A 14,472-nucleotide genomic window follows, 5' to 3' on the forward strand; every position below is an offset into this window, starting at 1 on the left:
TACTTGTTTTTAAAAGTACTTGAGTATCAAGAGTACAAGAGTAGCCTACATTTTCTAAATATTGCATTACTACTGCCACAGTGCTTACATTATGTACAGAAATGTCCTACATGGAGTTATGAAAAATGTTAATGTTAATACCTTGGAGAATGTAAAAGGAATTGAAAGTAAAATCAAGTAATTTTCATCTTTTTACCATGTTGCCAGGGATGGGCAGTATTTCTAATACATGTATTTAAAATACGTATTTCAAATACAAAATACTATTTTGTAATTGAAACACTTGAAGCGAAAACTATCATTAACTTGTTCAGAATATTGAAATAGTCTGGCGAGGTGGGGTCACAGGTTGGCACATTCCCAGGATGGACCTGCTGCATTTTCATCCATTGTTTCGTCCATGGTTTCGTCTCTTATCTAAATCTGACCATGGAGTTGACTTTGGCGGAAAGCTGAAGGTGATTGCTGATAGGCTGTCCCAATCAGTGGTGTCTGCCCAATCCAATCACGTTTGAGAGGGAAACAACAAATTGAGGGTTTCCAAAATCTTTCTTTTTTCCTTTTTTTTTGTAATGGGTACTCACGGTTATGGATAGAAATGTAGTGGAGTAAAGAGTACAATATTTGCCTCTCAAATGTACTTGAGTACAGTCATGAGTACTCCCTAAAAATGATACTCGAGTAAAGTACAGATCCCTCAAAATTGTACTCAAGTACTGTACTCAAGTAAATCTACTCCGTTACTGTCCGGCTCTGTGTAGCTGTGATTGTGGGTGATCATATATAAAAGCCAACAGCAGTGTACTAAGACAAAACTCAATGGCTGTCACTTGGGCTTCCCTCTACTCATCATTGCCCTTGTGCTGTTATTACCAGGTCAGGTGTGTGCTGCAGGTCACTGCACGTCTATCTTAATGTGGGTCTTCTGCTACTGATTTCTTCACCATAGTTAATCTAAAGGAGTAAACTAAAATTTGAGTACAGAATTGTAGTAGAGAAACAAAGAAGAAAAGTGCTTCAAGTACTGTCATACTGCCTCTCAGAGTCCAGACTTCAATCTGTCAAAAAAAGTGAGCACAAGGCCAGAGTGATGGCAATTGGCAAATAATCATTCCTGCCTCAAAACTCAGATTGCTGCTAAAAAGGTGCAGTCTAGAATCGTTGTAGAGACATGGAGAGGCTTGATAGGCATTATAAGAGCTATCAATGCTATAAAGATGTTTCCACTGATTATTTAAAAGGGGTATGAATAATTTTGGATATGCTATTTTTCATTAAAAATGTTAAAAAAGATGAAAACGCCTCTTTTTTTGATTTCATGTTTCTACTATCACATTGGCTTACAACCTTTAGCCATGTGGCAGTGTCATTTTCAGTCAGAACAAACATATTGGTCAACATTAAATCAATATTTGCCAGGGGTGTGTGCCAGTTCTTAACTGTATAAGAGGGAGAGCGATATACCGGGTCAGCGAGAGCCACAGGTAAGTGACCTCTCGCTGGAGCGCTGCCAAAGCTGACGCACACACATTTGCTCTCACACACGGTAGGTTCTACTTCCGCATCTTTGCATCACGTAGGGCCAGTGTGCAGGATAGTTGAATCATTGCTTTCAGGTTACGTTACGGACCGAGGTCAGCTAAACATTATACCCTAGACAACGTAGCTTTAGTTTAGATGCTGTGCCTCGGCCTCCTCGTAACATCACACACACACACACACAGTATCATGCTGACTTTACTCAAACTCCTACCCACTCAATGAGGATTGAGTCAGTTGCAGTTAGTTGAACACATATCTCCAAATGAGAATTGAGTCAGTTGCAGTTAGTTGAACACATATCTCCAAATGAGGATTGAGTCAGTTGCAGTTAGTTGAACACATATCTCCAAACGTGGTACGTTGCATAGTGTTGCTTTAATAATGAGAGTGCCCTAGCTGGTACACCCTCAGTCTGAAGCTGTTAGGGGCTCACTGAGAGCGCTGGAATCGTAATCTGAATGTAGCACTGTTTGTGTGTGTTGTCAGGTAATTGACGGCTACTATGATAGAGTGAACGAGCCAAATGGGTGGGTAGGAAGCTTTTTTGCTGTGTGCCGAGGAAAGTTAGGCACGCACCACATACACACACACGCATACAAGTTCAAGTTTATTGTCATTAACTAATAAAATGATTTTGATGATCAGTTATGAACTGTCTTGTGTTCAAGAGCCAGCTCAACTGTAAATACTAAATAGTAGAAATTAAAAAGGTATATTAATTGTGTGGGGTGGGGAGGTTATAGTGTATGTGTGTGTGTGTGTGGTGGGGGGTGACGTGATTGGTGCAGCTTGGTTTCATGGGCATAGGTAATGAGCATCATTACTCGTAGCCAGTCACTTGCTGAGCAAAATTAGCTCTCGCGAGAACTCTGGATTTCCAGGGTAAGTTAAGCCTGCTCCTACCACACAATTCTCATGTGAATATCCAAAAATATCAAAAGGAAATATATTAATGCAGTAACAAAACTATTTTGAGAGGACATCTTTATTTGTCTATTTGTCTTACTCTTGAGTGAATCATTTTGAATTAAATAAATATCATCAGACTATGGAATGCTTTGGAAGCTTACAATTCTTTATGCATCCTTCACAACCGTTGACCCTGCACATTGTTTACCTAAAGACACAGCACATTTCTTTAACTAAAGCGGTGTCAAATATGACATTTTGCATTCCTATGTTTGACACATTTGGTTTGGGTCCTTGGTCAATTTGTGGGGGCGAGAGTCAAGCCTGTGACGTCGGAGATCCATTGGAAGTACTTGGAGATGCGTGTGTAGATGCCGTACTTGCCCTCCTTGGCGCACTCCTCTCCCCAGCTGACGATGCCTGTGAGGAACCAGGTGTCCTTGTACATGGAGGCGTGTGGGCCGCCGCTGTCCCCCAGGCACGCGTCCTTCTCCAGGGTGTCGTAGCCGGCACAGAACATGAAGTTGGACACGTGGTCACTGCTGCTGCGCTTACACTCGGTCCGGTCCACGTAAGGTACCTGGACCTTCTGCAGCGTGGGCGAGTCACGGCCGCCGAAGCGCACCTGGCCCCAACCGCTGACCAGGGACGTGGCGGCGTTCCTCAGGAGGAACTCGGTGAAGCCATTGGTGCCCAGGCAGATGGGGATGATGTAGTCGGAGAAGATGACGGGGGTCTGGAGGTGGAGCAGGGCGATGTCGTGGTTGTAGAGGCTCTTCTTGGCGTCGTAATGAGGGTTGAGGATGACATCATCCACCTCGTGGTCACGCTCACTTTTTTCATTCTTGCGCTTGTCATGTTCCCCTGGTAGAGTTAAGAATTTTGTTAAGAGGTATCACCTGCAAACACCCAGGAATCATGAACAACAGGTGGTGTCTCAATAGTCTGCTTCAGTGTTTGGGTCAATAATACACCTATTTATATTTGTATGTTGTCATTTATATGTGTATGTTATAAACAGAAATTGCTGCATATCAGTAGACAAAGGAGGGTTCTCCGCGCTTCTGTCAAACAATCCGGTGCAACCAGGCCAGGACAGATATTTCAGAGAGAAGGAGGGACGCCGGTGCAGCTCAGATGTCTTCTCAATTTTCAATTTATTTAGTACAAGGTGCAAGGTTAGTCGTATGTTTTGCACCTTGTACTAAATAAATTGAAAATTAAGAAGACATCTGAGCTGCACCGGCATCCCTCCTTCTCTCAGAAATTGCTGCATATTTGTCCACTCACCAAGTCGGCTGAAGAAAGGTCCCTTGCTCTTAGTTATGCAGTGGGCTGCGGTGACAACCCAGACATCACTCAGTAGCGATCCTCCGCAGAACACGGTGTTGGTGGCTTTGTTGATTATAGCCACCTAGTTGAGTTAAGGACAAATTACAAGATTGGTATTTGAAGTATTGATCGGTATAGGGCATAGGTTCTCAAAGTGCGGCCCGGGGGCCAATGGCGGCCCGCGGAAACATTTCTGGCGGCCCGCGATAACATCTGATAACAACTGGAAAACTGTTAAAACTGTACAACTGTACTGTGTGCTTTGAAAAGAATGAATCTCCGTTTAGTGGTGTTTTGTGGCCGTCAGGTTTTCCTGTGGTGCTTTGGTAGCTGGAATTGGCCCTGAATAAGGCCTATGCTGATAAGAAGCAAGGCAGACTGTTTGTTCTAAATACGTTTGTACTTGAAATGGACTGCAACCAGAACTGTTATATCCCAAATTTGTCTGTTGAGGGTAGGGAACCCCAGGGATTGTGTGTGCATTCTTAAGATTTTCTAAAGTTTTGGCAGGTTTAACCTCAGTTATGAATTAAAATGTGTTTAATGCAATACATATAAACTGTAGAGATGTAACCTGCTCATTAAAATGATTTCAAATGGGATTTTTTCCAGTTTTTTTTTTTTTTTCTGCCCCCGCCCCTTTGGCGGCCCTCAGTCAATGTTGGGTTCCTGAATTGGCCCTCACCAATTCAGAGAACCCCTTTGAGAACCCCTGGTATAGGGCAATTCCACACAAAACTGTCACGTTCATAACGGCAACTAAATTACCATGGCATTGTTGCCGTTATCGATGTGACAGTTTTGTGCGGAATTGCCCTATAGATAAGTAATGAGTGTATTTTTATAAAAGTACATTTACAAGCCTAATGTTATTATGGTATTCACATCCCCAGTCTGGAAACAGTATACAACCATAACAATCCTCGTTTGGTTTGACTTGGCCTCACTCTACACCAGTGGTTCTGAAACTTTCTGCCATTCCCCACTTCGGAGCTGGGGAATTTTCAAGCCCCACCTGACCCCATCAACCCGGCAAAATGGTAACGTTACTACACCCACGTTACATTTCCCGTCTCGGTCTGCTGGATCAGATGTTACTTTAATTCATATGTCGGTCTGTTTATGACTTGTTTGTGTGTGGCTGTTTTGTTTTGAATATATGATCTTCCTTCCTTGTCAAAACAGAGAGGCAAATTAAAGATTATAAAATTATTATTAAAAAAATAATTTCTTCCCGTTCACCCCCCGTCATGTCTCTATTCCCCACTAGAGAGGGCCGCCCCACACTTTGAGAACCACTGCTCTACACCTTGAACTGCCAAATCCCTGTCAAGCTCAATCCACATTCCACATTTCAAACTATCCAAACCAACTCACATACAGTTATATTACAAGCAGTCATTACAAGGACTATTGTCCCTGGTGCCACTATACCTCAAGGGCACCACGGTGGAAGCCGGGAATTGAACCCACAGCTTTCCTGGCCCAGCTCCTTAACCACTATGCTACAGTAGCACGACCCCCAAATGATAGTCATCTGCCTGTCAGGCCTCGTACCTGCCATGGAATCGCCCCTCTGGTAGCCTCGTTTCCACCAACGATGCGCTCGTCTATGGACGAGGAGATATGTTGGAGAGGAATTGTCCAATTGTCCACTGCTGGCAGCTGGGTGCTGTTGACCTCTAGTGATACTGGACTGGCTGTGCCATTGGTGAGGTCTAGGTCATTGAAGAGGTCAAGGGTGTTGTTCTCAGAGGGTGTTTGAATGGACATGTTGATGTGGCCGTTGAATGACATCTTGTTTAGGTCGACTGTTTCCGAAACAGTGAGAGATCTTGCAGATAGTTTGTCCTTTATGGTTTTGCCAATTCGACCACAGGAGTATTGACCTGACAAAAACAAACAAACAAACAAATGTGTCATCAGCTGTTTATTTTCTCATCCTTGGACTTTGAGGCTTGGAGAAGAAAATCATCAAAGTTATTTATTGATAGCTGGTGTTCGCCAAACAGTCACTATGAGTGGCCTTTAGTCATCTCATCTTAGTGATCAAAATCAAATGTGATGTGTGTGAGTGAGAGTGAGAGAGAGAGAGAGAGAGAAAGAGAGTGAGTGTGTGTGTGTGTGTGTGTGTGTGTGTGTGTGTGTGTGTGTGAGAGAGAGAGAGAGAGAGAGAGAGAGAGAGAGAGAGATGGAGATGCGAGTACTTAGTGGCTCGCAGGTCATCTTGTCCGCCCCCCGCTGGTACCCAGGGGCACATGCACATGTGGGCCCCCGCACCTTGTCTTCAACACAGAACTGCATGCAGCCGCCGTTATCCACATCACACTGACGAGCAATCTCTTAATGAGAGAAACATTGGAGCAGAGAGACTAGGTCCAATATCATACTCAAATGCAGAGAGACTAGGTCCAATATCATACTCAAATGCAGAGAGACTAGGTCCAATATCATACTCAAATGCAGTGGGAGATTCAATTACTGGCATGACATTGTTTAATTGTCAGGATCTGGCCCGGACTGTTGGAGTTTGTGCCACCCTGGTGGCCATTTTGTGTATTGTCCTGTGTTTGTTTTTGCCTGTTCCCCATGTGCTTTGTGTTACCTGCCTGTCCTCTGTCTTTGTCTCCGCCCCATCTCCTTATTTGGTCTGTGCTTCCTGTCTTGTTTGTTTTCCCTCCATTTCTGCCTCCTCACCTGTTCCCTGTTATTGTCTCGTTGGTTTCGTCCAGTCCTCTGTCTCTCTGTTAATTGCTCTGTGTATTTCTACCCTCCTGTTTCTCTGTTCCTGGTCGGATCGTCTCGACCTTTGTCTAGTCAAAGTCCTGTATGTAAGAAATTCTTTAAATGTAAAGTTCGTGTTTTAAAATAAATTCTGTTTTGTCTGTAAGTCTGCCTGGTTGAGTCTTGCACTTGGGTCCTCCTGCACAACCCTAACATTAATTTTCATATTGGTCCCACACAGCTTGAGCCCTAAAGTATAAATGGTAGTCAATACACACCACAATACAGAAAAAGAACAACGTCCAGAACCATCTATAAGCTTAACAAACAAGCAACATTTCAAATGAAAATCCTGAACCTCCAACCTGTACATGGTACAGGGGTTCACATTATAAGACTACCTCTTATTTACATCCTGTCTGTTCAAGTTTGGGTGAAATCACATTAATCAGTTACCAGGTTTTCATATCTTGTGCCAAGTTTACCCAGACACAAGGGACAGGACGCACTCATCTCACAGTTCTTTACCCAGACACAAGGACCAGGACTCAGTTCTTTACCCAGACACAAGGGACAGGACTCAGTACACAAGGGCCAGGACTCAGTTCTTTACCCAGACACAAGGGACAGGACTCAGTTCTTTACCCAGACACAAGAGACAGGACTCACTCACCTATCTCACAGTTCTTGCCACCAAAGCCAGAGGGACACCAACACACGTAGGAACTCAAGCCATCCTGACACCTTGCTCCGTTCTGACAAGGAGAGGACTCGCACTGATCCCCATCTATGGTAAATAATAACAGCTTGCTTATACCACAGTATGAATGAGTGCTAACAACAATAAATTCCTCAGCTTATAATAATCAGTGCTAGAAGTTGAATGGGAGGAGAAGAGAGGGAACCGTTCACTATTGGTGCTTCTCAGTGATGTTTGAATGAATGCGGTGGGCGTCTTACCTATATAACCAGTCCAGAACTCCATCTACAGAAGGGGACGCAATAGTGAGAGTGTCACGCCCCCAGAACCGGTGATAACAGGTCTCAGGGGACACTGTGGCAGCTCAGTAGCATGTGGCCCAGGTTGTTATGCTATGCTATGATTTAATTCTAAAACTGTAGAAGCTATCAGGACCATTTGAGAATAGAATTAAGACACAGCTATATCGTGGAACATTACTGACTAAAGGACAACTACTGTCAAAATATAGCATTTGCTATGACATAGTTGTCTATTGTCATGCTTTAGACAGACTGTTTCCTCAAAAAGACCATACAAGCACCCCCCCCCCCCCCCCCCACCCCCACAAACACACACACACACACACACACACACACACACACACACACACACACACACACACACAGGTGGTGTACCGTTTTGGCGTTGTCCTCAAACACCTCCCTGGCCTCCTCCCAGTTACACTTCTCCTCGATGCACTCCCGCTCCAGGTTGTCCCTCTGCACCACCTCCTCCAGGTGCCCGCTGTTGTACCGGCGCTGCCTCCGCAGAACCGCACTCGCCGCCTGGGGCGACATAAACACGGACACTGGAACAGGAACAAATAACAACAGAGAACTCTGAGTTCATGAGGCGTATTCAGTTTGTTTATTGTGATATCTCAGTCCACAGCATACAACAGAAAAATTATTTGGGTAAACATCTCCATAACATTCCCAATTTGAAACTGAGGAAATAGGAAGGTATACATTTTTAAACCATAATTAATAGTTATAAAATTGAAGATGCACAGGCATTTTATAATAAATAAAGAACCGAGTGACTAATAAGTGAAATGTTTAGGAATAACTAAACTTGACTGCCTTCTATTTCATGGCAGCTATTTAACAAAGCAATAAATATTAGAATGTTTAGACAACGTTTGGTAACCCTTGGTCACTTTGTCACAAAGTCCGGGAAGCCTTAACAAAATAAATCACAACAAATATTTACTCTTCCCTGCATAATGTTTTACATGTTTTGCTGTGTTGTTCAGTTTGCTTTTTACTTGGTTTAAACTTTCATTTTAAATGGCATTAGCAATAAAACAAAAACAAGCTTACCTCCATATGTAAACCAGTTATCCACCAAAAGAGAGACTACAAGGAGGGACAGAAAGATCTTTCCCATACTTTTTAAGAGCATAAAACAGTTAAAAAAGAATACAGATGATCATTTGCTCCACAAGTAAACAATCTAAAGAGCACAAGCACTTTGATTGCCTAAGGCCATCACTTGTATCTGTGTCCAGCTGTGTGGAAATGAACTGAACAGCGTCTGTTGGTCAGTTTTGGCCAGGGTCTTGCCAGTAATGTTTAATAAAACATTTGTGGTAATGACAACAGGAATGGTCACCTCGACATCTTTGTAATGTAGGCTGCTTGTGCTGTGGCAAGAGGAGCATTTGTTGGCTGTGGTTAACATATTTAATGAGTATAGTAATTATTATGTTTCAAATCCTTTTTTGGTTTAAACTGTGAATCTTTTGTTTTCTCATCGTACTGTATGTATGTGTATTCCAATTTGTAAACACATCATGTATCATATAACATTACCTATTAGGATATAATAGCTTTAACACCACATAATATCAAGCATGATACTGTTGTGCAGCATGGCAAATATTGACACGAGCTGGGGTTTTGTCTGGTGAATCAGTGGCCTGTGAGTGTATTATAGAGAAGCATGAGAGTCCTGAGATAGCTTGTAGCTAGCAGCTTACGTTCTCTCCCATGCCTTTAACTTATGAACAGTGGCCCATTTTAATGGCTTTTAAAAACTGGCTGCTTGCTCCACCCACAATAGAGTAATGTAGGAGACTATCTGTAAATCCAAGTTTGGTACTGATGCTGCTTGATGGATAGTGGACCTATTTGGTGAACTTTTAAACTGCTGTAATTTGTACTCTCCCTTTTCACTGACTTACGTATGGTACAAAATAAAGGGGAATTCCCCTTCAATGGCTATATCACGTGGGTTGTCACTCAGCTCACTTTTAGATGTATGTGACATTAAAAAATAAATTATGATATAGCCATTGAAATAAAAGCTTTTTATATAATTTTGTAAAAGAGAGCCTTGGATTCTCTTTCCTTCAAACTCTTGTTTTCACCACACCAAAGAGCATCTTTGAAATCGACTTCTGAACACTCTGGACACTTTCTTTGTGAAGACACCTGGGGAGGCCTTGGGAAGGGATCCATGGGGCCAGATCGTCCCAGTCAGCTGCCGTCTGGAGTTAAACAGTCTGATGTTGTGTAGCTCTGATCATTTATAACAGCCAACATCAGTGTAGGAGTTCTACACTAAGACAAAACTCCATAGCTGTCATTTGGGCTTCCCTCTCTACTCATCATTGCCCTAGTTGTTATGTGCGGTCAGGTGTGTGCTGCAGGTCCCTGCATGTCTATGTGGGTCTCCTGCTACTGATTTCCTCACCTTCTCTTTATAATGTCTCTAGTGAAGAGATTTGGACTAAGTTAATCTCAAGAAGCAAACAAAAATGAATTTTTAATTTTACCCTATAATACAACAGTACAGGCCTGTCAGAAATGAGGAGTCATCAGAGTCAAATCAAGCATGTGCCGACCTGGTGGGCTGTAGTCGTATTTTCCCACTGGAATGAAGTGACCCTGAGGTGGCCAGAGGGTGCACTGGTAAAAGCCGCAGTCCCCCAGTGCCGACTCCGGCAGGAGCAGAGAGAAGTCCTCCCTCACCTCGTAGGAGTAGTTGAGTGTGTGTTTGTGTTTTAGGCTGGTTATGGAAAACCTACATGATAATGACACAACAGTCTACCAAGGCGCTAACTACTCCTACGAGGTGAGGGAGGACTTCTCTCTGCTCCTGCCGGAGTCGGCGCTGGGGGACTACGAAACTCAGGCCTACCAGCAGGTAGCCTTTAGGTGGCCACATGTGTAGGATATAGTCATGTTTGTGTGAAACTGTGAACTGTCATGAAACTAATTATATCTTACATTAGTAAAGCAGTCCTCTGATGTGCATGTCACAAAACATTTAAGTGAAAGTGCATGTATAACAATATATAATAATAATGATTGTGATAATGATAATGACAATTTGATTTGGAGGGAGTGGGGTTGGGTACGTGTAGATGAGCCCTATGACCCCAAAGTCTGCAATGACTGGGCCTCAGGTCAAAGAATTTTGAGAAAGGCTGGTCTACATAACCTGCATCAGATTGAGGTTTGCAGTGATGCGTTATTATTATTTATTATTATTTACTATAGGGTTCTAGAATAAATAAAACAGTGTGTTTGAAATAATGGAATTTGTGCTTTCTCATGAAGCTGGGTTGATGGGACATGGGGAGGGTGGGTCTGTTGATGGGGGGGGTGGGGGGGCGGCGTGGCGCCACGAGTAGTTCAAGCAGACGTAGGATTTTCATGTACTTCGATGGGGGGGGGGGGGGGCGTGGCACTGTGTCAATGCCACGCCCCCCCCCCCCACAGAAACAAAGTCTCACTCCTTGCAAACTTCAAAACTTGAGAGCCCTGTTGACTGTCTGACACAGGCATCACCTGTACAGTTACATAGACGTTTTGAACACAAGAGTGCTCTCCTGTGTACAGTTACATTGATTTTCCACAAGGTTTCCTACTCCAATCACAAAAAAATACCAGCAGTCATGGGGGCAAAAACGGAATTTAGGCTATAGGCCTACCTATGTTTCACGTGTCTCATTCCAACGAAACTCAAAACGAATAGCTTTTTAGTAATCCATGAAAAAAAGCTCCAAATAATAAGCCGTAGGCTACAATAAGTCGTATACTACAAACCTTGCACCAGCTGATTTTGTGATATTGCACTCCTTGGACGGATCGTGCCTTGCATGGTATTGTGCGTCAACAACACCAGAATCAAGTATGCAGCGAGTAAACACAGTGCAGAATGCAGGGAGTGTTATTAGCAAATACATTTGTGATTTGCTTAGTTACATTTTCAACAAACGTCTGCCTAAAGGCTCTGGCATGGTCCTGCGTCACATTTGCGCGTGTCCAAGACGTGCGTCATTTTTGCCGTGGACGTGAAGCATATGCAAGCAATTGAAGCGTGAAGCATTAGCAATTGTTAAGGTTAGCGCCTGCGCACTACGGATTAACTGTGATACTCTGCCCCACCAACTGGGGGCGGTACGTCGAGCCTGAAAGTAGGACACAACCACCAAAGAAGCCTGAAACGCCTGAAGAAAAGAAGAACTTGGGATGTGCGAGCATTAAACGAAGGAAGAGCTGATGAAGGAAAAAGCACCACGAGTACGTTCGCCTGTCTGCTGGGAAGTTTGATAAGCTGGCCCATCGCATCGCTCCATTTATCATCCACCAGAACACACACAGCACACCTGTTGGTATAGCTGAGAGACTAGCTTAGCCTACTTGCTTATTAGGCTACTTAACCTGTAGCTAAGTGACTCGGTGCTGCGAGGGCAGCAATATTGGTGCGATACAAAGTAAAGACATTTTTCTGAACACATGCAGCAGTGTCATGGTAAGAAAGAGTTGTGCGTACAGATGTCCTCAATTAAATTTGTATTGAGTCTTCACACCTGCCTCATACCAAAAAGTATGAACCAAAAACCTGTAAATATGACGTGTCAATAAAAGTTTTGAAGTAACTATTTGTGTTCATAATGTATGTCTCACTGTGATAATGGGTGTATTTAGAGCGAGCGGTAGCCTAGGTTATTCCTTCAATTATTATTATGATAACATTATCCGGTGTTGACAGGCGAGTTTCGAGATTGAGTTCAGCATTGTTCAGGAGTAGGCTAGGTGATAATGATTGCACCTGGGAGAGGTAGGCTACATTCCCTTTATTATTATAATCACTATTGATAACGCATTATATAAGGAACAGGCGAGAATGCATCTCGATCAGCAAGTGTTACATGGGTTTCGCCTGAGCGTTGTAGATAGATACCTTTAATTGGCTCTGGGTTTTGCGATTTGATTTCAGCATACGCTCATTTTTAAAAGATGCATTTAATCCGAAGTCATGTCAGCTCTCTATGCAGGGAGTAGGGCTGTCACTTTTATTCGAACATGACGTGAAATATCCGTAGTCGAACTATAAATAAACTATTCGGTTTTTAGTGCTGTGTAGCGCATTTCCCGGTGTTGACAGGCGAGTTTCCAGATTTGAGTTCAGCATTGTTCAGGAGTAGGCTAGGTGATAATGATTGCACCTGGGAGAGGTAGGCTACATTCCCTTTATTATTATAATCACTATTGATAACGCATTATATAAGGAACAGGCGAGAATGCATCTCGATCAGCAAGTGTTACATGGGTTTCGCCTGAGCGTTGTAGATAGATACCTTTAATTGGCTCTGGGTTTTGCGATTTGATTTCAGCATACGCTCATTTTTAAAAGATGCATTTAATCCGAAGTCATGTCAGCTCTCCATGCATGGAGTAAAGGCTGTCACTGTCTATGATTAGTTTTATTTTATTGTTTACCATCTCATTCAGTGCTATATGATCCAGGGCTCATGACCAAATCAAGCCAATATAATAGCCAGTAGCCACAATGAGCCCATGCAGCCACCCTGTTTCGACAATCAAAGGTAACGCACAGAACGGCCAGCAGACAGATAATTACGTCCCCAACTCATCTAAAATGTGGTGTCTTGAAATACTTTGGGTTCTACACCATAGATGGTAAAGTGACCGTTAAATATAATGTTAAAGAATGTATCTGTGGATTGTGGCTTTACATCGGTCGAAGTTGACTCCATGTCGTGGTGTCTCACGTAACTCAAAGCTAGGCAAGCTTAGGACCATAGACAGTAAAAGAAAGGACAGGCGCTCTGTTCCATCGTCGTTATGGTAACCAAACAAGTCTTCTTCCAGAGAGGGTTAAAGCGGAGTGAGAGGCGCAAACGTTCGACAATTTCCGCGTTCGATTATTGCAAGGGGGAGGGGGGGAAATCCCCCTTTATGCAGACCAGAGTAAACCCTCGCTGCACTAATGTCAATGGAGACTTGTGGAATTTTACCAATAAATTGGTCATTATGTCTTTCTGGATTTGTTGAGGTTTTTTTGGAAAATTTTGTCATAATCTGTAAGTGTTTGGGATCATTTCAAGCCTAAAAGTGTAATTTTTTAGTGTTCGGATTTGTAATAAAATAACCTAATATCAGACCATGCTGCTGCCAGTTACTGTCCGGTTGTTAGCATGCTAGCTAGCCTCTTAGCTAAGGTAACATTTTAAACGGAGAAGTGTAATTTCTTTGAAATGACAACTAGCTGAATAACATTACTGACATTAGTTAAAGTGGATAGTTTATACTCAAGTGAATTTGCAACAGTATATTAAGTTTAAGCGAAGTCCTTCAACTAGTCACTTGTTAGCGCATAGCTGTACTATTGCCATAGCTACTCCCATCCACTTGTATAGCATTTTAAGCTAGCGTTAGCTAGCAAGCTAGCTCGGTTCACATGACTAATTAAATTATTCATATCATGTCCTAAAGAATGATTCATTGGTATCATACACGACTATATACAATAATACTGTGAACACAATTATGTTTATTTGTTCTTATTGCTTATTAAGAGAGAAAGTTTATTTAGTGACTTAGGGTGACACTCCCACTTATGCAGACCGGAACTGTCCCGTTTTGCTCCCATAGTAACGAATTACGTTGCTCTATCTTGCTAGTAATCAAGGATCTTTGCTTCTTCTGTCTACTTCTTCTTCTTCTGTCAGGTTTTATGGCAGTTTACAGGCAAAGTGTATTACCGCCATCTACTGGACTGAGATGCAATCAATTGGATGTTATTTCAAGGAAAATCATAAAAATAAAAAATAAAATAAATAATAATAAAAAAAAACACAAAACAACCAACTAAATCCTATTTGCTAATTGTGTTTCTTTGATAAATGTGATGACAGCACTAGTGATGTTTCCTGATCTAGGCTCACCTAATAAGGTGTCTAAAGA

The 14,472-nt window shown here is 42.6% G+C and overlaps 1 protein-coding gene across 1 annotated transcript; it reads right to left on the reverse strand.

Annotated features, from left to right (window-relative positions):
• Positions 1–2,509: 2,509 nt before the first annotated feature.
• Positions 2,510–8,787, reverse strand: LOC121714144 (coagulation factor IX-like). Its single transcript, XM_042099347.1, has 8 exons — positions 8,572–8,787; positions 7,885–8,057; positions 7,468–7,492; positions 7,181–7,294; positions 5,991–6,125; positions 5,341–5,672; positions 3,742–3,865; positions 2,510–3,315 (listed from the first exon to the last, which is right to left on the reverse strand). The coding sequence occupies exons 1-8, from the start codon at positions 8,651–8,653 to the stop codon at positions 2,750–2,752; spliced, it is 1,551 nt and encodes a 516-aa protein (XP_041955281.1). The 5' UTR covers positions 8,654–8,787; the 3' UTR covers positions 2,510–2,749.
• Between the last annotated feature and the right edge of the window lie 5,685 nt (positions 8,788–14,472).

This window comes from Alosa sapidissima, chromosome 7 (genome assembly GCF_018492685.1).
Source record: "Alosa sapidissima isolate fAloSap1 chromosome 7, fAloSap1.pri, whole genome shotgun sequence".
NCBI classification, from domain to species: domain Eukaryota; kingdom Metazoa; phylum Chordata; class Actinopteri; order Clupeiformes; family Clupeidae; genus Alosa; species Alosa sapidissima.